A 24940-nucleotide genomic window follows, 5' to 3' on the forward strand; every position below is an offset into this window, starting at 1 on the left:
ATGTCTAAAATTAGCAGTGGGTATTCAAACCAATGTGATGTTTCTACTGTACATTTAATCTGCCCTACAAAGATCTCTAGACCATTGTTCTTAATCATAAATTATATGGCACATTAGTAGCATTAGCACTTTTTACTCCCATGAAAATTTCTTAAACATAAACTTAAACAGTACCTTAAACATACAGATATTATGAGGAATGTTGGTAGCCTATCAGTTGATGGTAGCCATTGACATCCATGTTTTTTTTTTTCCATACTATGAAAGTCAATGGTTACCGTCAGCTGGTTATGAACATTCTTCAGAAATCTTCTTTTGTGTTCAACAGAAAAAAATAAACTCAGATACAGATTTGGAACAAGTAGAGTAAATTATGTCAGAATTCAAATTTTTTGGGTTAACTGTCCATTCCAAGTTTTACACCAGTGAGTGTCTTTATGTTCAGAAGTTTGTAGGCATTCAGATACAGAAACCAAATAATTAAATGTAAAATAGCACTGCGGTGTCTGCACTGTAAGAATTAAATATACAACCAAACCAAAATGTATTCAGACACCTTGAACATTTTTCACATTATTACAGTTTATTTGCTATACATTAGATAATGGGGTAACACTTTAGAATACTGTTTCGTACTTGCTACATAACTAAAAGGAATTATTGAAGAACTAACAGGTGATTATCCATTAACACTTAACTCACTACTGTTAACTACTAATGAAGATGTGTTAATTATTCAGTATGTAATATCATTTTATGACTATGTTAAGTAACAGTTAGCTAATCAATAACTAATGTATTCTGTCATACCTCCTGAAGAACTACTATTAATGATCTATTAGTTAGGGTTGAAGATAAATATATCTTGAAAAATAACTATGAAGTAACTACTAATGAACAGTTTTACATTTAACAATTACATGTTATTAGCAGTAGTAGTAGTAGTAGTAGTATGAAAATGCAATATTAATAAATGCAATACATTTTATAGAGGTTTGCCTGTGTAGTGAATTGTTTTGTGAGTGTGTTTAGTAAGAAATCAGCTTCCAGTAGGAACCCCACCATGACTCCAGTGCCTTGTGATAACTTAACTTAGTTTTTATATTTTATATACAGTACTGTATGTGTGCCTCATCAGCATATACCACATTATCATTAATTCAATTTCTACATGTAAGGCAAAGCCTGAGGAAAAGTGAAAATACAGGTAACCAATTTGTAATAAAGAATTATCAAATAATTCTGCAGGGTTTTATTTTGAACCTGAAACATTAAGCCTATTCTAGAGTGAAAATATTGGGAACCCATTATTAATTAATAAAGAATTATCAGATAATTCCTGAATAATTACTTAGAATCTGAAACAGTATTCTAAAGTGAAAACATAGGGAACCCATTAGTAATTAATTATTAATTATCAAATAATTCTGCAGGACTTATTTGGAACCTGAAACAGGCCTATTCTAAAGTAAAAATGTTGGGAACCCATTAGTAATTAATAAAGAATTATCAGATAATTTTGCAGGACTTACTTAGAACCTGAAACAGAATTCTAAAGTGAACCTATTAGTAAATAATAATAAACTTCATAATTTTGACTAAAATCGGTTTATTTCAGATGAGAACATTTCTTAATACAGCATATTTTATTCCATTTTAACATGCATACTGCCCACATTTTAACTAATTTAACAAACATTTTATAATCAAAAGTTAAACATTTAGAAGCCAATATAAGCTAAATAAGTGGGCTGTAACAAAGTTGCTACCGTAGTAGTACTTTATACTTGTCCTTTTACTCAAGTAAATTTGAAAAAGAACAGGCCTACTTATAATTTTGCCAGATATAAAGCTGCCAGAGATGCTGCTCAGTGCTCTTGTAGTCTACACTGAGCAGCATAGAGCGCCCTCTCGCGGCTGTAGACGGTAATGTTTTCTCTTGGTTCTTGGGTCTAAATAAATGCGACTTATAGTCCGGTGCAACTTATATATGTTTTTTTCCCTCGTCATTACGTATTTTTGGACTGATGCGACTTTTACTCAGGTGCGACTTATACAGTAGTCCTAAAAATACAGTAGATAAGTAATAGTAGTTCTTCAGGAGGTATCACAGAATATATTAGTTATTGATTAGCTAGCTGTTACTTAACACAATCATAAAATTATATTACATACTGATTAGTTAACACATCTTTCTTATTAGTTAACAGTAGTGAGTTAAGTGTTAATGAAAAATCACCTGTTAGTTCTTCAATAATTCCTTATTAGTTATGTAGCAAGTAAGAAACAGTATTCTAAAGTGTTACCGATAATGGTAATAAAATATGACAAGAACTCAGAGTTAAACAGTGTCAGATAAAATTCATATTGATAATGTTAGATAACTTTGATGGAAAGGTATGTAATGGATTACAATCAACCAAAACTTCAAACAACTGTTAGTATGACAATATTTACTCAGTTATCAATACTTTGTTGACCAATTACCAAGAAATACTTAATTTTGTTCAGTCTGTGGTGTGAAAAGGTTGCATTAGCAATTTGGGGAAAAAACACGCAATCAAAACATGGTCAGGTCAAAGTGTCTAAATAATTTTTGGTCTCAATTTATTTGTAAATTGTTCTTTTTTTTATTTTTATTTTTTTGATCAATTTCACTAGTAGTCCACTGTATGAAGATTTTTTTGGGTATAATATGTATGTCACAGTTCACTTTATTTTGCTGTACTCACTTACATAAATCATAGTACATATAAAATAATAATTGTTGGTTTGACTGTGCATTAATTCTTGTTAAAACTACAAAGTAATTCAGCCAAGAGCAGTGTGTGATTTTCTTTCTTTGATTTTCTTGGATCAACATTACAGAAGCTAGTAGCTAAATTAGGCGCACTCACTTTAAGAGAAAATGAATGCATCTAATATAATATGGAATTACATTTGCTTCAATAAAAATGAACCAAACTTTATAAAGCAAAACGTAACTTTTTCAGAAACTATCAAAAATATGCCATTACAAAAGAAGAAAAACACAATGAAAATGAAAAAAATTAACACCGTTGCACAAATTTAACAGGCTCTCCAAATATGCTTCATTTTTGTTAATGTTTTTCAAAGATCTGTTTTCGCTGATCGTGGACTCTGAATGCATTGCCACAGATTTCGCTTTTGCTTTGCAGTTTTTCATTTCGTGGATAGTGAGCTTTTCATGGACAGATGCTCTCTGACCAGGAAGTACAGACGCCATTCAGTGGCGCGCATATTGGAAAGCTCTCGCGGTGATTTGTGTAAATAATATTTGACATTCAATCGTCTCATTCTGTTAAAGATGAGCTCTTGTCCTTCAAGGCAACTTGAAGTAAGCTTGTGTTACTGAATGACAATGATACTTGTTTTATTTAGTATATATTTAGTAATACAAGGCACGACGAATTGCATACATATCACCGCAAGAGTTTTTTTTCTTTTTCTTTTTTATTAATGCAGAGAACAAAACCATACAAAAGTATAAACATACATCACATAATATCAACCCAAAAAACAAACAAACAAACAAAAAAACCCAATAAAGAATAAAATAGAACTAAAGAAAAGAGGGCCAAAATCTGAAACAAAATTACACATGATCAAAGTCAGAGCAAATTCTAACCATCCTTATAGCTTTCTTATAAGTAGATACTGAGATTACATTCAAATAGTTTTCCATTTCTTTTAGAAAAACAGAGAAGACAGGTTTACAGTTGGAGAATTTGCATTTGTAAATGTGAAATTTGTTTAGGATTTTTTTTTAATTAATAAAGTTTGTGGGGTCAGAGTCATAATACCCAAATATAATGTTTTTCATATGTATTGAGAATCCTGGCAAAATCTTAAACTTGACAAACACACCAATGTCTTCCCAAAGTTTCTGAGTGTAGTGACATGACCAAAATAAGTGTACAGTTTCTTCAGAACTGTTAACCCCGCCCCCACGAGACGTTTGTGTCAAAACACCAAACGATAAAACTGTGACGCAAAAGCGAAATCTGTGGCAATGCATTCAGAATCTACGATTAGTGAAAATGAATCTTTGAGAAAAACTAACAAAGAATGAAGCATATTTGAAGAGCCTGTTAAATTTGTGCGACTGAGTTCTTTTTTTTTTTTCATTTTCATTGTGTTTTTCTTCTTTTGTAATGGCATATGTTTGATAGTTTCTTAAAAAGTTACGTTCAGTTTTATAAAGTTACGTTCATTATTATTGAACCAAATGTAATTCCATAATATAATACGCATCCCATTTTTTTCTAAACTGTTTACTTTCACTTAAGACATAACCAACAGTTTTTTCGAACAGATTTTACAAGACAGGTATTTTGACATATTTTGTATGTACTTGTTGGTACAAGAGCAAGAACAGGTAAATTCAGTGTTCAAGCATTTTGAGATGCCTCTCTCTGCATGAGCCTGAACAACAGAACACCGCGGTGCTGAAATGGGCTCTTTCACATTCTTTTCTGTTTGTTTTAACAACTGCGATTTATATTTGCTCGTTCAGCTGCAAGAGGAAGTTCGAAGAGAACTTTGCAAAGGAGAGCTCGGTCCAGTGTTGCTGTCTGTGAGTCGCGACTCTCTGCGTACCGAACACAGCGTGCGAGTGACCAGCCACTTTGTTTGAATGCCTCAAACGGTTTTGAATGTTTAAATTGTCAAGTGGCAAGGCTTAAAAACACATGAAAACGATAAGCTTTCGTGACGACACGCAACAGTGACCTGAATTGTCCTGGGGTGCATTTCCCAAAACCATAGTTGCTAACCTGTTATCAACTTAGTTGGTTGGCAATGGAAAATTGCATTGGAACCAACAAAGTTACTAACTTAGTTAGCAACTATGGTTTTGGGAAATGCACCACTGATCGTCTTTTTAGGCTGGCCTCAGCCAGACTGTTGAGGTCTCCGGGGCCCCCTCTCAGCCGTGGGCTACTACAATCGTCACCACCTTTCACCCCACTAGCGACGGGCCTGGTAATGTGTCTTCTGTATCCTGAATTGCTGGTTATGTGACATCACGGGAGAAAAAATGACAGTGTGGTACATTTACTGTACAGTCACCAGGAAGCAAAATTAAATATACAGTCTAGTTTAAACTTCTCATTGGGCAATGGTGGTGGCTTGACTATCACAGAAAGTTCTGGTAAGGCTGCTGGGAAACCAAGGAATCCAGCTAGGGAGGATATTAGGTCACAGGATGTTGGCCTACTTCAGTTAGATTACAAGATTTTTTTGCAGTTGTTCATTCTTTTTAATTGAAGATTTTTCTACAAAATTACCAATGAAACAAAACTCACACCCAAATGATGATATTATATTTTAAATAAACAACAGTTACATGCAAGTCAACTTTGGTGCTTTCTCTGACACCTTTAAACACTCTCAGGGTCAGGATAAAAAATTCATGACTGAGGTGAAGAGCTTCTATGAATGTCAATGGCATGTCTGAACACTGCAGAGTTAAAATAGACAGGAAGCTGTCAGCTGGACATTGAGTAATGCTTACACTGAGCATCATGAATCATAATAGGGGTGTGATGGAGCTGTTTCTAAAACAGAGAGCGAAATGATTGGTTCACCTAATGACCCCATTTGAAATACAGCATATATGCAAATGTGACATACTGTTGTTTTGGAAGTGGGAGGGGGGGGGGGGCAGGGGGGCAGGACACAGATAATAAAAAGAATTATATAAAAATAAACAAAATAGACAAGGTACAAAAAAAGCAAAACCACAAAGTATAATATACAGACAATTTTGATATGTATGTATTTATCTTGTACTTCATATACAATCAAAAATAAAGCTAACACACACACATTCATGACCAAAACGTATATTAACTAATGCCAACATTTTTCACAGATTTTATTTTAAATTGAATGTGGTATGGTATTGTTTCATAATGTATGAGTAGTGTAGGAGCACACCAGTGGGTTAAAAAAGTGATAGCCTTAAAACTCAACCTTTACATAGTCTTATCCTTATAATAGTGAACTGAGTATACTGGTAAATAAAGGTGTTCATGTGTTTTTGAAATGAAATTTTAAATTGTGAGCAATCCGACAAATATATTTTTAATGCTTTTTATTTGGTGTTTGGCAGTCATACAATAAATTGCTCATTCTCGTTGTGACATGCTCTATAATTTAATCAAATACCATTCTTTAAGATAGCAGTGCATTGCACCATCCCACATCGAAAAGATCTCTTAACCATGACATGTCCCTCACCAACATTTTCAGAGGGATAACATCTCAGACTGTCTGAGGTCATGCTATATCTTAGATTAAACAGACCCAGCATGGCCCAACATTTTGTATTTCTGACCTAGAGCCACATAGACAGTTTAACTGGACTTTGAAACTATCAGAAGAGATTCTTTAATAGTGTGTGTATGTGAGCTGTTAAACTTCCAGAGGGCATGTGTTTTTTTTGTGTGTGTGTGTTTTTTAGCAGTTCACATCTAAGTAGGAGTTTCAAATGGCTTAAATGTCGAAACTGCAGTTTAATTTTAGCATATATGTGAGGGCATCAAGCAGGTGCATGGACTGACATAAGAAGAGAACACTGTGCACTAGTACAGCACTGCACATATTGCACTAGTACAACATTTAATTGCATCTGTCAGCTAATAGTATTTATTTTTGTCTTCATGAGTGATTAAAAAAATCTTGCTTAGGTATGTAGTGGCTGGTGTGCAGTACTTTATGTGTTGACATGCAGACTTCACTTGATCTTGCTTGAGTCTCGCTACGAGATGTCTTCTATTTATGTTTTACTTTGTGCTAGGAACCACTGAACTACTCTTAACCAACCATTATGGTAGTGGTTTTCAGTCCAAAAAAAAAAAAAAAAAAAAAAGGCACAGAGGAAAACTACTTTCACAGATAGCCTTAATACACCCACATCCAATTATATGGAGGAACTAGACTAATTTGCTTGGTTTAGTATAAAGTACCAATCAAAAGTTTGGACACACCTAATGAGTCATTACAACATTTTAGAATTACAGAAAAATCATCAGAAAAATAACAAAAACATTTAAATTATGTATCATCATAAAAATAAAAATAAAATAAATCTTATATTTTAGATTCCTAAATAGTCCTGTAAAATAGCAGCTAAACTTTGCCTAGATTACTGCTCTGCACAGCTTGGTATTTTATCAACTTCATATTTATTCATTTCATGAACCAGCAGTCTTAGAGTTGGCATGTGTGTCTTGTTAGTTGCTTTTCCTCCAGTCAAATTAATAAATAAACAAGAAATTAACAGATAGATAGATAGATAGATAGATAGATAGATAGATAGATAGATAGATAGATAGATAGATAGACAGACAGACAGATAGATCCACATCTAGACATAAAAATATTGGCACAGTTTAAATTGGTCTGTAAAACACATTTTTAAAACCCAAGCAGTAGTGAGGGTTAAGCCTGTTTCTCAGGTCAACATCAAAGTCAAATCAATTAAAAACGAGTCTTTAGTTCACATGGATAAACAGTCCGGTGTGTCCTGAATCTTGACTGGTATTTTACATCTTGTTTTAATAAAAAAATAATTTATACGCTGTGAACCTGATAAGCTGGACTAAGAAGGGTACAGAATGTGCCTGTGCTTCAAAGCTGTTGCCACAATGAGAACAATTCTTCTGACATACTGTACAAACACACATATAAATCCCACACCCTTGCTTGTGACTTTCCATAACACCGGTGCCTATATCGAGTACAGAACAGTGGTCTGGCTGATCATCAGTGCCATTACGTACCAGTGTGTTTGACAACACACTCATGAGCTAATGAAAGCATACGAGTATCTGTCACTGATTTACAGAAGAGAGAGCTAGAGTTTTCATTCATGAACAACCCTTCCCTACACAAAACCAGTGGGATATCGGTCAAAGAAATGCCACTAATGAAACCATGAAACTTTGTTGTGATTATAACCATGAGCTACAAAAGCTCATTGTTGCTTGATCCTGTAACAGAAAGTGAATGCAGGACTGAGTCAAGGTCAGGGCTAGTGTCAGGGATTCTGGTCATGTGACCCTGAAGATAATGTTTTCAGGGTGACCATGTCATGAAGTACAGGGGAGCAGTAAAACTTCAAGGCCCCCATGTGAAAAACCAATAATAAATGCTTCATGGCATAGGTTCCATGCGATTGTGCAAACAAGAGCAGAATGATCTCTGGGCATACTTTGACATTTGTCATCTCGTCCCAGACAAGTAAATAAGAATCAGCACTGTGTCTTTCAATGGCAAACTAAAATGCATCATAAACAGACACACAACATCAACTAAAGCCTCTATCATGTTAAGTAGGGGTGCACAATATATATCGGCCGATGATTAATGTGCATCTAAAGCCGGTTATCTAATCAGTGGTAAATTCCATCAGGTTTGTGATTTCACACAGAACAGATGTTATTTATCGGTGCACACCTAATATTAAGATTATATTTATTTGAAGGAAATGTTAACAAATCAACTTCAGATTGGTTAACATTATGAATTCTATTTTTGTTGGGAAACATTAGAACACTTTAAGACTCCATTTGTTTACTTAGTGAACTACATTAGTCAACATGACAATGAAAATATTTTTTTAAAGCATTTATTAGTCTTAGTTAATGTTTATTTCAGCATTACTATAATTTCAGCAAACATTAACTGACAATGATTTATAGTGACAATATATTTAGATTTAAGTTAATTTCAATATTCAGTAATACATTTCAATCTAAAGTTTGTATTACTTAAAGGACTTCAACTACAATGAACAATGTTTTTAAGCAATATTTTTAATTACTAAAATGATTAATAGGCAACTGCAACAAATGCACTGTTAGTTGCAGCTAACATTAACTAATGGTACTGTTGTTTTACCATTTTTTACATGCTATTTATTCATTTATTTTACACTTATCTATTCACAACTGCACTTGAATGCACTTTTTAAAAGGTTGATATGAATAAAAAGATTTAATTAACTGGTTATAAATAAACTTCTTTTTTGGCCAGTAAATCAAAAGGCCATGCTATATCAGTCAGATGTATCCAAATAATCTTTAATTTTTTTCAACCGATCACTTTGTGGTTACAAATTTAAGAATCATTTTTAAAAGATGCTGATCCTATGTTCTGACATAGCATTGCATGAAAAACTAAGGTGAAGTAGAGTATTGAGCATTTAAGTTAAATATGATGACATCAGACAAATGATTGTCTTAAGCAATAATAATAATAATAATAATTCTTAATAATTCTCTTATTGTTAGTCAAATGAACCAGACTACTGAGACTATCACCTTTTAATGATAGTAATGTAATGGCTCTTGGTGCCTCTGCCCCAGTGTTTTGGCGTTTTGGTGAATAACGACATGTGAATAATCCCAAACACATCTGACACTAAAAGTCTTCACCAAACAGCCTGTTATCTTATCTTCTGTTGACACACATTGAACCTGAAACTCTCTAAACACTATGGTGTGTATATTTTCAAGTTATGTTGGATGGATGCCCACCAATATGTGTGTGTGAGTAAACAGTAAAGTCACAGTCTCCATGTGGCATGGTATATATCATGCATACTCTGCGTGACTCCAATGACAGCTATTTCTCTGAATGTATTGCTGAATGGAAAGCATAAGCACAGCCTTTCATTGAATGAAATTTAGCGACTTCACTGGGACCAATATAGCAACTTCTTGGACAAACCTTATCTAAGTTCTCATCTTGCCCACTGATCTACATTCATCTTTATATAGATCAGTGAATTGTGGATTAATGATTATTGGATATGCAAACAGTTTCAAACGATTCAGTCCAATTTGGTTCAAGAAGAGCCGGTTAAATCAAATGATTTGTTCGCGAAACGGATATCACTACACTGCAGTGAACGCGCTCACAACAGACACGGAAGAGAAGAAAATGCTGAATAAAGTCATGTTTTTGCTATTTTTGGACCAAAATGTATTTTCGATGCTTCTAAAAATTCTAACGGACCCTCTGATGTCACATGGACTACTTTGATGATGTTTTTCTTACCTTTCTGGACATGGACAGTATACCGTACACACACTTTCAATGTAGGGACAGAAAGCTCTGACTAAATCTAAAATATCTTAAACTGTGTTCCGAAGATGAAAGAAGATCTTACGGGTTTGGAAAGACATGAGGGCGAGTCGTTAATGACATAATTTTCCTTTTTGGGTGAACTAACCCTTTAATGATCTAAAAAAAACATATGATATCTATGCTAGTTACATTTAGACACAAGTTTTAGTTACTTTTAATTGAAAGCAGTTTGCAACACTCCCGTCCTGACTCCTGTCCTGACACAGGGTGAAAAATCATACGAGGATAAAGGGAGGAGTTAGATTAGAATGAATGAGTCTTAGAAGTGGGTGGAGTTTCCAAGTCTTCAAGTGCTACTCCACTACAGCTGTCTGGTACAGCGATCTATAGAAACACAGGTTGATTCCGGAGAACACGGCGTACGCAAACAGTAGCAGCTTTGTTGTTGTTGTTTTAATTAAGCAGGTTTATGTGTTTCCCTTGTTTATTTAATATCATTCAAAAACTGGATTCATAGGTAAGGTCTTAACGACTTTAAACGTAAATCTCCAAGAACGAGATGGCACGAGGAGAGGGCGCAGAGCAGTACTCTAATGCCAGTCTGCTTCAAACACCCAGCCCAGACGGAATCAAACGGGCTGCAAAGGTAAGAAACTGAAAATAATTTATGCTTCCATTCATCTATACGTTAATTAGCAGCGCAGACTACGTGTTTCACATGCACATGGTTCCGCTGTTGATCAGACACATAGCGGCGAGAGAGCGAGCTTGATCGACGTGTCATTTTGTCAGGTTGAATTGAGCACGCTCTGCTCGCGACGCGTAGCCTTTTAAATAACTATTATTAGACCGATTACACATGCATTCTTTGACTGTTCAACTCCAGAGCAATTTTATCATATAGTTTCATCGTGATATAGCTACATGGCTCCATTTTTCCTCCTTCAGAGATGACTGAATTGAACAAAAGTATATTCAATTAAATGAGAGAATTCTTGAGAGTATCTGAAAAAAAAAAAAAAAAAAAAAAAAAAAAAAAATATATATATATATATATATATATATATATATAATCATATTTGGGTGTAATTTCCCCTAAACCCAATATCACAAGTAGGCTAACTGTTAAATCTAGTGAAATTAATTAAATGAGTAGAACATATTTCAATAAAATATTTCACAACATCCAACTGGCTGACAGATAAGGTCTTGATTTTATTGTATTTTTTATTTTTTTTTTGTAAAGATTTCAAAGAGACTGCTACACTATTGACACCTTATTACAGCAAAAAAAAAAAAAAAAACCTAGGACAAATACCAAACAATATTATAAATAAATAAAAGCTCTTTCTCTCTGCCCAGTAAGTGCATACACAGTTTAAGTTTCCAATGTTTTGTGAATTGTCAATAAAAACTTTACTATTTTAAGAATTTGCATTGATTTTAAATAATGTCATATATACTGTCAATTATTCCTTCAATAAAAATGTGTATATATAGCAATTATTCTACCGATCACCCAACAGCTTTACATGTTTTGGAACTTTTGGATGTGTAATACAAAGCCCTAATTAATTGACCCCCCTAATAGATAAGTCTAGATTCCACATGTGCACATGCCACATCATCACAATGGATAATCTATGCAACTCTAAATTAAATCATCGTAATCATTTGATTTATGAGGTTGATATTATGCAAAATGGCTTTATTGCTGTGGAACGTGACCTGCTTTTATCGCTGATGTAGGTGAGCCAAAAGATTCATAGATTTTGCATCCCAAAAGTTTTCCTGATAGTTCTAGATCAGTGGTTTTCAAACAGTTCCTGTCATCACCCCCAGATCTGCACATCTTCCGTGTCTCCCTCATCTATCACACCTGATTCAACTCATCGGCTCATTAGTAGAGACTGCATGATCTGAAATGGGTGTGTTTGTATGGGGAGACATACAAAATGTGAGGTTCTAGGGGTGCTTGCAGGACTGGTTTTAAAACCACTGCTCTAGATGATCTGTCTCTCCTTATTTTGTGTAAATGGTTTAAACACCATCATTAAAATTGAGACTGGTTGGAGTCAAAGGGAAAACCTGACATTTAAAGGATGGCATCACACTTCCTAGAAACGATTAGTTATCTTGTAGAAAAGGCCGTTCGACAGCAGTATTTCACTGTTTGGTGTCATTGCAAAATCATTGAGTTTATATACTTCCTGGAGCATTTAGCAACCATATTTACCCCCAAGCTGTTTATTTGCATCACAAGCAAAGTTTGTATGTGTGTTCCAAGATTAATGAAAGCCCCACTCATGCAACATGGACCAACAGGTCCTCGATCTACTAGCTGGCAGATAATTGAGAATGAAGTTATGTTTCGGATTAGAACCCAACAGCAAGTCAAGCAGAAATGTATATAGTGTTAGCATAATTAAAACCAGCGCTTGTCTGAGAGTGGAAATCCTAGCCATTCAAAACTTAAGCCAAATTTCAAGCGTGTCTGGCCACAGTGTGCTCAATTACACTACAGTTAGGTTAGTTTGAATCCAAGCCAAGCCACTGAGAACTTAGTATGACCTGAATGAATATAGCATCTGTACTATATTCTTAATTATTTTGTTTCTTCCTTTTTCTTAAAAAAAAAAAAAAAAACTAGTGTGAACCAAGGGGCGGGTTGTCAGTATGCAACAAGTTGTGTTATGCCATTGGTGGAGCACCATATCAGATAACGGGATGTGCAATCGGCTTCTTCCTTCAGATCTACCTGCTGGACGTTGCTTTGGTGAGTGAAACTTTGTGATTGATTTTTTTTTTACTAACATCTTATTCATATGGATCAATCAACGGATTCATCATACTGTGAATTTTAATTTAAAATGTCTGTTTAACCTTTTTATGGCACTTTCCATGAATGTGCTACACTTGGTGTCTCATTACTTTTTTTGTGTGTGTGTGAAAACCATTCGTTCAACAAGTTATTATATAGCATAAAATTAACATAATATAAGCAGTTCACAACACAGTATTTCACAGCCAATAATTTGGACCTCTGTGTCACTTCAGAGGTCTTGATGATATTGACTGTACACAACAATTGAAATCAACCGATTTCTGTTGAATTGAAGTCACTGAAAAAAATTATAATAATAAACTAATGTAAATGACTAAAGCGCAATATTAAAATGGAAGATGAGTAAATAATCTTATTTTATGAATATTGTTGCTTTGGCTACATTTGGCAAAATGTTTATTTTTATTACCCATAAAATAAATATTTGTAAATATTTAGTGCAACCTCAGATGCCATTTTTGTGAAGAAGAACTTCCTCATATCTTTTCAAAATCTTATTTTCAAAATCTTGTCCTGTTTTGAATTTGTGGAAAATGACTTGGAACTGAAGATCAGATTGACGTGCTGAATGTAGAATCTGATTGCGATCCTCAGAGGGCAGCAGGTTTGTTTACTTGTACTTACCATGTTTTCAAAGTCTTGTCCTGTTTTGAATTTGTGGAGGGTGCCTCGGAACTGTTGATCAGATCGACATGCAGAATGTAGACTCTGATTGCGATCCTCAGAGGCCAGTGCGTTTCTTTACTCCCTCTGCCCACATAGTCCGAGGTGACAAGTGCAGTCAAAAAGGGGGAATTGTACTGGAAAATGAATGGATATGCAAAGGTCTTTGATGCCATTAACTTTTGGGAGCTACTGTAGTCTTGGCATGCCGATTGGCCAGATTAAACAGTCTGAATAGGATTGTTCTAATAGCCTTCAGTATTTATCATGTAACCACTAACTACGGAAGACAGGTTCCCAGTGTGAGTTCTCTCTCTCTCTCTTTTTTTTTTTTTTTTTTCTGTGTTTAATCCTATAATTAACAGTTATTCCTACAATACACAATGTCAGCATGAAGCACTCGATCTGTGCAACATTTCAGATTCCTCCAGCAGTTTTGCAAGTGTGTTGTACTGGAAGTAAAACCGTTTCAGCGGAGTAACTCATGTATCTAAAGGTCATTGAGCAGGCCCCGTGCTCCTCCTGATATCTGTTAAAAGTAGTTGTAGTTTACATGCTACTCAGTCCTCTACATGGTATAAATATTTGTAAATTTATCGTGAAAAGTCATATCTGCAACTGATTTGTTGTGGTGCATATCTCTTCTTTATCACCAATATAAATAAGTAATATGAAGCAGACATTTTTGTTTCAAAAAGTTTACTTTTCTTTCACTTTAATTTTTTTCATGTTGGTATTTCATCTTTTAGTTTGAGTTATTTAGTCCATTCTGATGCTGAATAAAAGTTTTTGGGAAACGCTCATCCTGTGATGTGTTTTAGGTAAGATGATGACATTCTGCTCTTTCTCTTTTCTTGATAGTTGGACCCATTTTATGCCTCCATCATCTTGTTTGTGGGTCGAGCATGGGATGCCATCACAGACCCTACGGTGGGCTTTCTAGTCAGCCGGAGTCCCTGGACCAGATTTGGACGAATGATGCCCTGGTAAGTCTTTCTTCACCTGCAGTTTCACTGGATTTCTCCAATACTTTAATGTCTAGTAGGGGTGTAAGGGTACGTGTATTCGTACCGGACCATTTCGGTACAGGGCTTTCGGTACGGTGCACGTGTGTACCGAATGACCAAATGCAATATTTTGTGTGCGGAACCATAGGTAAATTTTCGTGTTTCCACACAAACATATTAACTGGCAGAAGTTTCCGCGTTCAGCGCAAATCCCGCCTGGGAATCTGCAGCTGATTCTGATGTTTTCAAAAGGCATCACGCGAGTGTGAACATTACTACAACTAGGAAAAAAATTATTGTAATTCAAATGCAGCTCCCGTCTGCATTTAAACACACCTTTGCTCTTAATTCCGATCGGTCCAACGCAATAACGAAATCTGAGCAGCTCTAAAAAATGAAACTGTTGATGCTGCACTTTACACTTAAGTGTAAAAAAGTTATATATAAATATGAGCAGGCCTACAAGCTGGGATTGGTAATGCTGCACTGTAATCAGTTATTTATTTATATTCTTCATTATATTTTATTATGTGATATTGGTTTGAGACAGAGTATTTTATTTAGTGTAGAACTTTGCAGCAGAATTTTATTTTTTTATAATATATATATATATAAATAATAATAATATAAATAATAATAATAATAATAATAATAATAATATTATTATTATTAGTGTTTTAAAAAAAGTGTATAGTAATAAACAACCTGCAGTTTAATGTTTGCCTTTCTTTCCCTTACTGTACCAAAAATGAACCGAACCGTGACTTTAAAACTAAGGTACATACTGAACCGTGATTTTTGCGGACCATTACACCCCTAATGTCTAGTAATCCAGCGCTTTACTGTCTTGAGCCATCTTTCCCATTAAACACTGAACAAGACTCAGAATCGTTCTTGTTTAAGGAGCATGTTGCCTGTAGTAACTGTCTGCTTGATTAGTTTTACAATTCTACCCTCCACTAACTCGGCAGCTTCCTCGATTGCATTTGAAAAGCAGCCCAAATGAATCCCTCTACTCCGTCACTTGCTTTCTCTCTTCACCCATTTCTCTGTCATTGTGAAATGTCAGGAGTTGTAGTCTTTAAGTGAGAGAGCCAAGCATATGTGGTCAGATGATCAAATGATCATAAATTAAATAACTAATACTGTATTTAGTTTGACCACCTGGGCTTGGTGACCAGTATTTTTCTGAAGATTCAGCACATAATTTGACTGATGAACAGCTCTTTCCAACAACACCAAACAGAGAAATATTAATTTTGCAACTAGTGACCCTTCACCCTACGATCACAACAAGGTTATCTGTAGTGATAGTGATGTCCACAGCGATGGAGGACATGATGGAGAAAATGCTTTATAGAATGCTTGTGTGGTTCTCTACACAATGAAGGCTTTTGCGGGACTGATGAAAAAGTCTTATTGGGTTTTGACCCAAATGAAGCAAATAACCAGTTTAACATGTCTTAGCTGGTATTTTCTTATCCTCAGAAAATAGGCGGTCAGGCTAACATCAAAAGCACTGTACAGGGTTTACCTTCTCCATCTTATTTTCCAAATTATGGTTTGTTTGAAGTATGCTGTGGTGGCTTTTTTAAGTTCTCAGAAATGGGAGGTCACTCGTTGTGTGAATAATTGGGAAACCATTTCGAGGAAGTGATGGGAAGTGGGGAGGGGGTTACATCTGCTCTCTATCTGGACTCGGTGCATGTGAAGGAATCTGGTAGGAAGCTGGTGAGCAAGTTCTGCCCTAATGAGCTCATTTCAGTCACACTGGATCCAAGCAAGAGGGTTGTATCCTCTCAGGACTGTGTGTTTACAAGATCCCTAGTGACGCCCAGATTTGTGCTTTGATGTCACTTGGGAGAGCATGAGACTGTTTTTTTTGGTGTAGTTATGGGTATATGTGGGTTTTCCCTAACTATCCCCATGGGGAATCATATAAACCACAAGCCTGTCTAATAAAATTTTCTTGACTCTTGATCACATGCATTATTAATGCTCACAAGCGAGTTAAGCTATCATAATCCTGAAAGGGAATTCATCGCAAAGGTTAGACACAATTCCAAATGACATGAGCTGAAATACTGGGTTACTGTATAGAAAGTATCAATAGTTGAACGTGAAGTTCTGAAGTGCTAAGAGTGGCTATGATCTTCTGTAATACATGGGATATTTTCTGTCTATAAGCGACTCATGTCATGTGGATTGAATTCAGTGAATGGAATTAATAACACATTTGTCTTGTGCTGCTGGGCTCAGAAGGATGGCACTCCTTTTTTGTGCTGCATGAATTGGGGGTTTGGTTTATGCAATATGCAGCAACTCGAGTGGTCCAACCCACAACACACCACCTCTGTCGTCCAATCAGAGTGAGAGGGAGGCAGACAACATCCACTTCAAAACTATGCCGGCATACTGGGGTTATTTTAGTTCAAATGGCACCCCTGCTGGTAGAGTGCGATATATTTTGAACTGTTAACTAGTTGCACCTTTTTGCTTTTTCTTGCTCTGAAGAATTCAAATTACAAACAGATACAAGAAACAGTTGATAAATCTAAAATTAATGCAGTTTATTTTCATAACAAATGTTTTAATCGATTGAAGAAATGATATTGTACCCTAGTATATTAGTGGGATAAAACATGGTAATGAAATGTAGGTCAAAACGGCTGTCATAAGAGTTTTGTACTTTTTAGTTCCCAGGGTATTCCCCCATCAGTTCAGATGATTTGCATCTTGAAAATGCACTTCAATTCAGGTGCATTTATTGAAAATGCACTTCAGTAACCTCAGTCCTACCTTCATGTCTTATTAGTTTTGTATCGACAAATGATTTTTTGTTTAGTGCAGACAAGGTCCAATATCTAATCAAAATGATGACTACTGTAAGTGAAATATTCATTTATAATTGGAGGCTAAAAAATTGTTTTTGCAAAAAATGTATAATGACAGTTGTATCCTGTAGCTCAGTGAAAACATTTGACATGCATATTTGCACATTAGATTCTCTTGAATAACATGACTCTAGTATCAAAATTCACCATAATACCTTTTTAAACTAGAAATGTAACCCAGACAGGTTCATGTGAAATCTGACAAAGTTTTCTGGAAAATAGCATTAATGATTAAATCATGTGTGGTCCTACTGTGGTCTTATTGTTAGATGAAAGCATTATTGAATTAGCCAAAATATTTAATAAACAAACAAAAGGGGGTGGAGAGGGGCGGGGAACAAACTGGCTGAATTCAAACACTTCTATTCTGGTTAAATTACGGGAATTCTGTGAGCTCTGATGCTGTTAAGGTATGCTCTAGAAAAAAACTACCAAATGAGACTCCACTTTTCCCATAAACTGTCCAGTTCTGTGAAGTGTAACGTAACTGAAATGGTATTTGCTTGTGGTACAGATGCTACAGATTAAAAACAGACCGTGTTCTTGCACTTCAGCATCCTGTTGGCCACACAAGTCACTGAACAGAGACAGGGAGTTCTCTAATCTCTCATCATCAGAAGAAAGGGAACTGTAATGACAGGTTTGGAGTGTGACAAGGTTCAGTGACATAACACCTAGTAAACTTCATCTATATGTTCCTGATCTCCAAGCCATTTATCAGCATGGGGGACCAGAATACCGATCTAGTTATACTTAATTTTTTACCTTTTGTACCTTTCTTCTAATGTCACACATCTTTTCCATGCAGGATTGTGCTGTCTACCCCGTTGGCCGTGCTGAGCTATTTCCTCATCTGGTACGTGCCACCTGTTGACCAAGGCAAGGTTATTTGGTACCTGATCTTCTACTGCTCCTTCCAAACATTACAGACAGTGAGTAACCGTCTTTTTATGACTATAAGTTGTAGCGTGTTTATACTGTAGTTCCTCATAATTTAATTTAACCTTTCGGCATTGAATTTTTCCCCAAAAACAGTGCTTCCACGTACCGTATTCTGCACTTACCATGTTTATCAGCACTGAGCAGAAGGAGAGGGATTCGGCCACAGCCTACCGTGAGTTTCAAAGCACCTCCGGCTAGATATGCCTACTGTTATGAATTTGACAGCTAACTGCTCATCTCTTATCTCAGGAATGACTGTTGAGGTTTTGGGCACGCTCATTGGCACTGCTGTTCAAGGACAGATTGTGGGAATGGCTAGCGCTCCTTGTATCAGCTCCGGTGAGGAGCTGAACTCCACAGGTCTGCTGGTGGCTTCCACCGTCAACATCACTGAGCCTCATGTTTCGCTGGAGCATCTGGTAAGGATTTTTTTTTTCCTCTTTAAAGGTTGACAAAATGTAAACTCTTGCTATACTGGTGTTAAATGCCTGGTATCATATGGTTCCCACAGAGAAATGCTTACATGATCGCATCTGGTGTCATCTGCTGCATTTATGTCGTCTGTGCTATGGTCTTGTTCCTTGGTGTGAAAGAACAAAAAGGTAAGTTTTACTACTACCATAAAGACACGTTATGTAATTAACATTGCACTTGTGTTTAAATATTTGGGGTCGGAGTCTATTATGCTCACCAATGCTGCATTTATTTGGTCAAAAAGAAAGAAAATGTATTAAAATATAAAATAACTGTTTTCTATTTGAATATATTATTTATTCCTGTGATGCAAAGCTGAATTGTCAGCATCATTACGGTCACATGATCATTCAGAAATCTCTCTAATGTGCTGATTTGATTTAGAAAACAGTTGTGCTGCCTTATATTTTGTGGAAACCGATGCATTACCCTTTTTCCAAGTTTCTTTCAGTTGAATAGAAAGTCCAAAAGAACACTCTATATTTGAAATAGAAATCTTTTGTAATATTTTAAGTGTGTTAACTGTACAGTAACTTTTGAACAGTTTAGTTCTTCCTGGCAGAATAAAAGTAATGTTTTTCTTATTAAAAAAAAAAAGTATAGCTTCTTCTTTCTTTTTTATATATTTTTTTTTTAATGTTTTTAAGCAGTTAGCTGTTAGTTCTTCTAATATGCTGGTAAAATTGACAAGATTAACCTTAAAAAAAAAGAAATATAAATGCTGTAATTTTACAGAAATTTTGATGACCCGTGCTGCACAACAGTGATTTTTGTCCAATCCAGTGCTCTCCAAAACAAGTCCCTACATCTGAAAGTGACCAGTAAATAGCAAATCATAGTTCATGGCTGTGATGTAACTAAAGCCTATTGGCTGTCTTAAAACAGGGAAATGATGCATTTTCTATCTCTCACCCAATCGTTCTGTTTCAGTGAGAAAGAGTGTGTACACTGTAAATCTCATGTAGTTGCTTGCAGATGTACCTAGGTATTTCCACACAGCTCGGGTTTCTTTGAGTCCGTAGTTAGCCCACAAGCAGAGCTCAGCTGGCCGCAGGGAAATGCCAGTGAATCAGCTTAGCTGGGTGATTAGCTTTCACTGCACAGAGAGGGCTGTCTAAATGAAGCTCATGGTACAGTAAATGGTGTTCTCTAGAGTGGTTCTCAACGCTTAGAAATGAAAGTGTATGAGCAATTAAACGACACATTTTTGGTGGATTCCTTGTCATGCAAATGCATTTCAGCAGCTAATCAAAATGTATACGGTTGTTACAGCAATTTCCTTTTCACTTAGATTTTTTTCTTTTAATGTAGCACCATTAACTGCCATTTGTTTCCATCATCTCATGTTGCCTCTCTCTTCTCTTTGACAGAGACCTGCAGGGTTAGGACCGGGTCCATGTCATTCTTTCAGGGTATTCGTATGGTGATGGGCCACGGTGCATATGTCAAGCTGGTCATGGGCTTCCTCTTCACCTCTCTGGCTTTTATGGTGAGTTCTTGTGCAAATTATACACATTTCATGTTGAGCCATGGTCACCGCCAGCCGTCTGGGTTGTTAAAGCTGTGATCATCATGGACGAGCACGGTTGCCTTTAGCGATCGCTTTATTTGTTTTGGTAATGTCTATACTGTGCAGCTTATTATTTCTATAAACATTTCTTGCAGCTTCTGGAAGGAAACTTTGCACTGTTTTGTAGCTACACCCTTGGCTTCAGAAACGACTTCCAAAACATCCTTCTCGTCATTATGGTAAGCAAACTAAATGTCTCTTGTTTGTTTTAAATCATAAATGTATTTTAAATTGACTTTTTGACTACTAAAAGACTGCAAAGACTCTGTATGGTCTGTAAAGGTAGGTGTGGATTCATTATGGAATGATTGACATTTTGACGGGCAAGTGTACAAAAAGAAAGTGTTTAATAGGTACATTACATAATACATTTGCATAATACAAGTTCTATTTGGGCTGATCATGTGAACAGACTAATGTTTCCAGTAATGTATCGCACCTTAGCCAAGCCACAACTCACTGCTTTCCCACCGCATTCCCACGAAATGCTTCAGGATCGCAGACAAGTTGTCAATCAACAACTTGATTTATTGTTTTAAGGAAGACAAAGTTGTTCATCCAGTTCCAAAGAACAATTAAGTCTTGTTCATGTGTTTTTGTTATTGAGATTCAGTGTATTCAAATCCTAGATTCCTTTAAGAATACAATAAGTATTATCGTAGACTTGTAAAAAAACTGCTTTTATTTCAGACTACAATAACCCTCGTTCAGGGAGCTATGACGGCAAATGCATGAATAGAATGTTTTCAGGCATTGTGCTAGATAAGATACAAAACATTGCAGTATTGTTGTCGAGAAGGTGTGTTGGGAAGCATTATTATTGGTGGGAACCTGTGTGAACACACAGACTGGTTCAGTTCTTTGACAGAAACCTAATCCAGTATTGTTGTTGGAAAGCTGTTTCAGGAAGCATTATTATTGATGCGAACATGTCTATACACATAGACCGTTTCATTTCTTTCACAGAAACCTAATCTTAGCCAATGCCGTTTGCACGCATTATCAGTCATGATAAGCTTTTTCTGTATTACAAACAGCTGTCTCTATCAGCATTGATCATCAAAAATGTTATCTTCTAAATCATCACCAATTCACCATGTGGCGTGACCAACTTTTAGACAAAAGTGAAAATTATTTTTAAACCTGCACCCTCTTAGTTATCTTTGAGCCAATCCTATTTTAATTTCCTCTATTTCAGCTCTCCGCCACGCTTGCTATCCCATTTTGGCAGTGGTTCCTCACTAAATTTGGCAAGAAGACTGCCGTGTATATTGGGACTACAGTAAGTATTGGCAGCGGCACACAAACCTTCAGTTAATTCCACTAACTGACCAACAGCGGCTGCTTCTGCTCTGTCATCTACTGTAATTGATGCTTTTGATTCCTGTTACTGATGGTTTATATCCTCTTTGCAGTCTGTTGTGCCTTTCCTGGTCTCCGTGGTCTTGTTGCCCAGCAATCTTATTGTGATATACGTCGTGTCCTTTGCAGCTGGAGTCAGCGTTGCAGCGGCCTTCCTCCTGCCATGGTAAGTACCCGAGAAATGCACAAATGTAGGTGCTGTTCCAGATTTGGTGCACTTTATTAATGGAATGTGTTTTGCTGTATGCTCAGGTCCATGCTTCCCGATGTTGTGGATGACTTTAAAATCCAAAATCCTGAATCTCAAGGGCACGAAGCCATCTTCTACTCTTTCTATGTGTTCTTCACCAAGTTTGCGTCTGGAGTTTCCTTGGGGGTCTCAACTCTTAGCCTTGAGTAAGTTTCACAGTCCTGTAAAGTTGGATTACAGTCTGCATGATCCAATAAGCGCTGCTTTTTGTTTTACTGTATGAGAATCGTTCTGTCCTCCTGATCTTCAGATATAATGCGATAAGCGCTGGTCTTTTGGGTTTGGAGACGTGACCGTGTAGGATAGTGGTTGAATGTGAAATTCGGTGATTAGTCATGAGGTTGGATTTATCTGGATGTACATGAATCACATTAATCTCTGGTTTCTTTTATTTAAAACAGTTTTGCCGGATATGTGACGAGAGGTTGCACGCAACCCGCCGAAGTCGATTTAACCTTGAAGATCCTGGTGTCTCCTGCTCCGATAGTCTTGATCATTATTGGGCTGCTGATATTCATCTCGTATCCAATCAATGAAGAGAAGAGACAAGGCAACCGCAAACTACTTAATGAACAACGGTAAAGCCAACTATTGATTTCAACAGTCTTCCAGTCACATGTTTAGCTTAAAGACGTTAAGCCTGCTCAACATTCTTGAAATCTATAAATGAACACTGTACCTTTAAACCTCTAAAGCGGATTAAATGGCATTCTTGTAATTTAAACAAAAAATACAGTATATATATTTAGGCTAACTGTGTCCTGTGTTACTCTTTTTCAGAGAACATGAGATTGACTCAGAAACAGACTCCACTGAGCTCAATGTGGTTTAAGGGCACCGGAACCCTAGACCGAACATTGTGCCACTTGTGTCACATCAACACAGATGAAACCAAGTGAGCAAATGCTTTGAGCCAACCATGCAGCCTTGTGCACAACCACAAATCAACATGAAACAGACTTTGTCCAGCTCCATTTCAAAGTGCCTTGCCATTTCCGGTTGCAAGTGCTAATGGATGCTAGAAACGTTTCCCTGAGTTGCACAAAACCGAAAGGCAGGCTTGTGTGTGTGTTTTTCTCCCGTGTTTGTGCTACTCGCTGGTATAGGATCTCAAAGCAATGGCCAAAAAAAGCCAGCTTTCGATAAGCACACCTCTAAAGTGTACTAAAAATGATCCAAGACATGTCTACCATAAGATGAAACTTGAAACATTTAGTAACTTTTTTTTTTTTTTTTTTTTTTGCCAAAACCAAAAATGCATTAAGATCATGATTGAAAGGTACATTTTGGGAGGGATATCTGTGAAACCGTACACAATGCGAGTAATATTTGTTTATAATTTAATATTTATATAAGCTTTTGTGCATCTTATTGGTTAAGCAATCTTGAGAGACCTGAGAATAGTTTGATTACGTCAGACTTCAGTATTGTGCACAGAAGGTTATTGTTTATTTCATGTACTTTCCTTCATGTACACCTTCTGGTATTTTGTATTATTATTTTTTTAAACCTATTTCTACTCCCCCTGGGTTTACTCTTTCAGAGGGATGTGTTGAGGGAGAAACGTACAAAATTATTTATTACTTTTTTGTTTTAAATCATATTTTGGTTTGATTGTCTGGTTCTCCCATCTTCCTTAATTTATCTTGTTTAAGGGCCTCCATCACCTACAAAAGGGCATTTGCTGTATGTAGAATAATGTCTATTATGCCATTAATTCCTTTGTAAAAGCCAATCAGTGTATTTACAGATGACACCACTGTTAGTTTGTTCAGTGTCAGTGTCGGTACAGTAATTATCTCAAAAGGGCTTTTATTATTGTATAGTTCTCTGCCTGTAACATCTTTGTCAAATATCTGAATGCCAAGGGTTTCTATACCATCTGTAAGTGTTGTGATATACTGTATGTACATAGCCATCTGAAAATATGAAGTCATGTTTTACATTTTCTGTTTGGGGGGAAATGGAATGGCTTGTAAATAATGTGTAAATGTCTTCTGTTGTGCATATGTACATATGATGCACATTGAAATTTTTTCAGTGCATGTTTAATAGCATTTTCTAACACGTGTCAATTTTGTATTGATGCATCTGTAACATTTTTGTCCCCTATTCTCATTAACACTGGTTTTTGGTGATCTGTTACACTTTCCGTATTCTGATATAAAAAAAAAAAAAAGAATACATATACTGAGCAAATTTGTTATACACATTTGTACATAGATGTGTGTGCTTTTTGGTGGGATGGAGTTGTTCTAAGTGCAATTGTGTGTAATTGTTGAAAAGAAATGATGTTACCAAAACACACACATAGCATCTTATACAATAAAATATGAAAACATTTTATACATATAACATTTATATAAAAATATATGTCTGTCTGTCTATATATCTGTTTATTTAGAGAAAGAGAGCTTGCATCCTTTATTTATTTTGGACAATAAGTTTTATTCAAATCGTACGAAATCAAAATTCCTTTTCACTGTGGTTTCCTTCAGTGTACATAAAATATCAGTATAAGTTTTAAAACACAATATGGACTGCGGTATCTATTCGTTTTCAAAGTGTTCATATAATTCATATATTTGAATTCATATACTTTTGAATTCAAAAAGGAGAGAATGCCTGAAAAAGCTTGCGGTTTCAACACGCTCGGTCTGAGAGCGCCCCCTGGAGGAGACAGACAGCAGCTCACTCGATTACTCTTCCTGCTGTTGAACAGCTGGACCATTGATTGTTCAGAGCTGATGCAACACTATCGTCACAAAACCAAATAGATTATAATAATACACATTTAGTTATATATATATTATT

The 24940-nt window shown here is 35.9% G+C and overlaps 1 protein-coding gene across 2 annotated transcripts; it reads left to right on the forward strand.

Annotated features, from left to right (window-relative positions):
• Positions 1-9894: 9894 nt before the first annotated feature.
• On the forward strand, positions 9895-24472 carry LOC127935302 (sodium-dependent lysophosphatidylcholine symporter 1-B). Of its 2 annotated transcripts, XM_052533046.1 has the most exons (15): positions 9895-10538; positions 10637-10765; positions 12770-12895; positions 14489-14613; positions 18337-18460; positions 18564-18642; positions 18720-18889; positions 18982-19072; positions 20315-20433; positions 20610-20693; positions 21713-21796; positions 21930-22042; positions 22129-22272; positions 22528-22704; positions 22907-24472. In XM_052533046.1, the coding sequence occupies exons 2-15, from the start codon at positions 10679-10681 to the stop codon at positions 22956-22958; spliced, it is 1575 nt and encodes a 524-aa protein (XP_052389006.1). In that variant the 5' UTR covers positions 9895-10538; positions 10637-10678; the 3' UTR covers positions 22959-24472. The 2 variants fall into 2 exon arrangements, with proteins under 2 accessions (XP_052389006.1, XP_052389005.1); XM_052533045.1 differs by having other exon boundaries at positions 9896-10765.
• Positions 24473-24940: the final 468 nt, after the last annotated feature.

Source organism: Carassius gibelio, chromosome A19, assembly GCF_023724105.1.
Source record: "Carassius gibelio isolate Cgi1373 ecotype wild population from Czech Republic chromosome A19, carGib1.2-hapl.c, whole genome shotgun sequence".
Classification (NCBI taxonomy): Eukaryota; Metazoa; Chordata; class Actinopteri; order Cypriniformes; family Cyprinidae; genus Carassius; species Carassius gibelio.

Coding starts and splice junctions, on each gene's coding strand:
- LOC127935302 (XM_052533046.1), top strand. CDS start 10,679: ATGGCACGAGGAGAGGGCGCAGAGCAGTACTCTAATGCCAGTCTGCTT. Junction 10,766..12,769: donor GAATCAAACGGGCTGCAAAG/GTAAGAAACTGA, acceptor AAAAAAAACTAG/TGTGAACCAAGGGGCGGGTT. Junction 19,073..20,314: donor TGGTGTGAAAGAACAAAAAG/GTAAGTTTTACT, acceptor TCTCTTTGACAG/AGACCTGCAGGGTTAGGACC.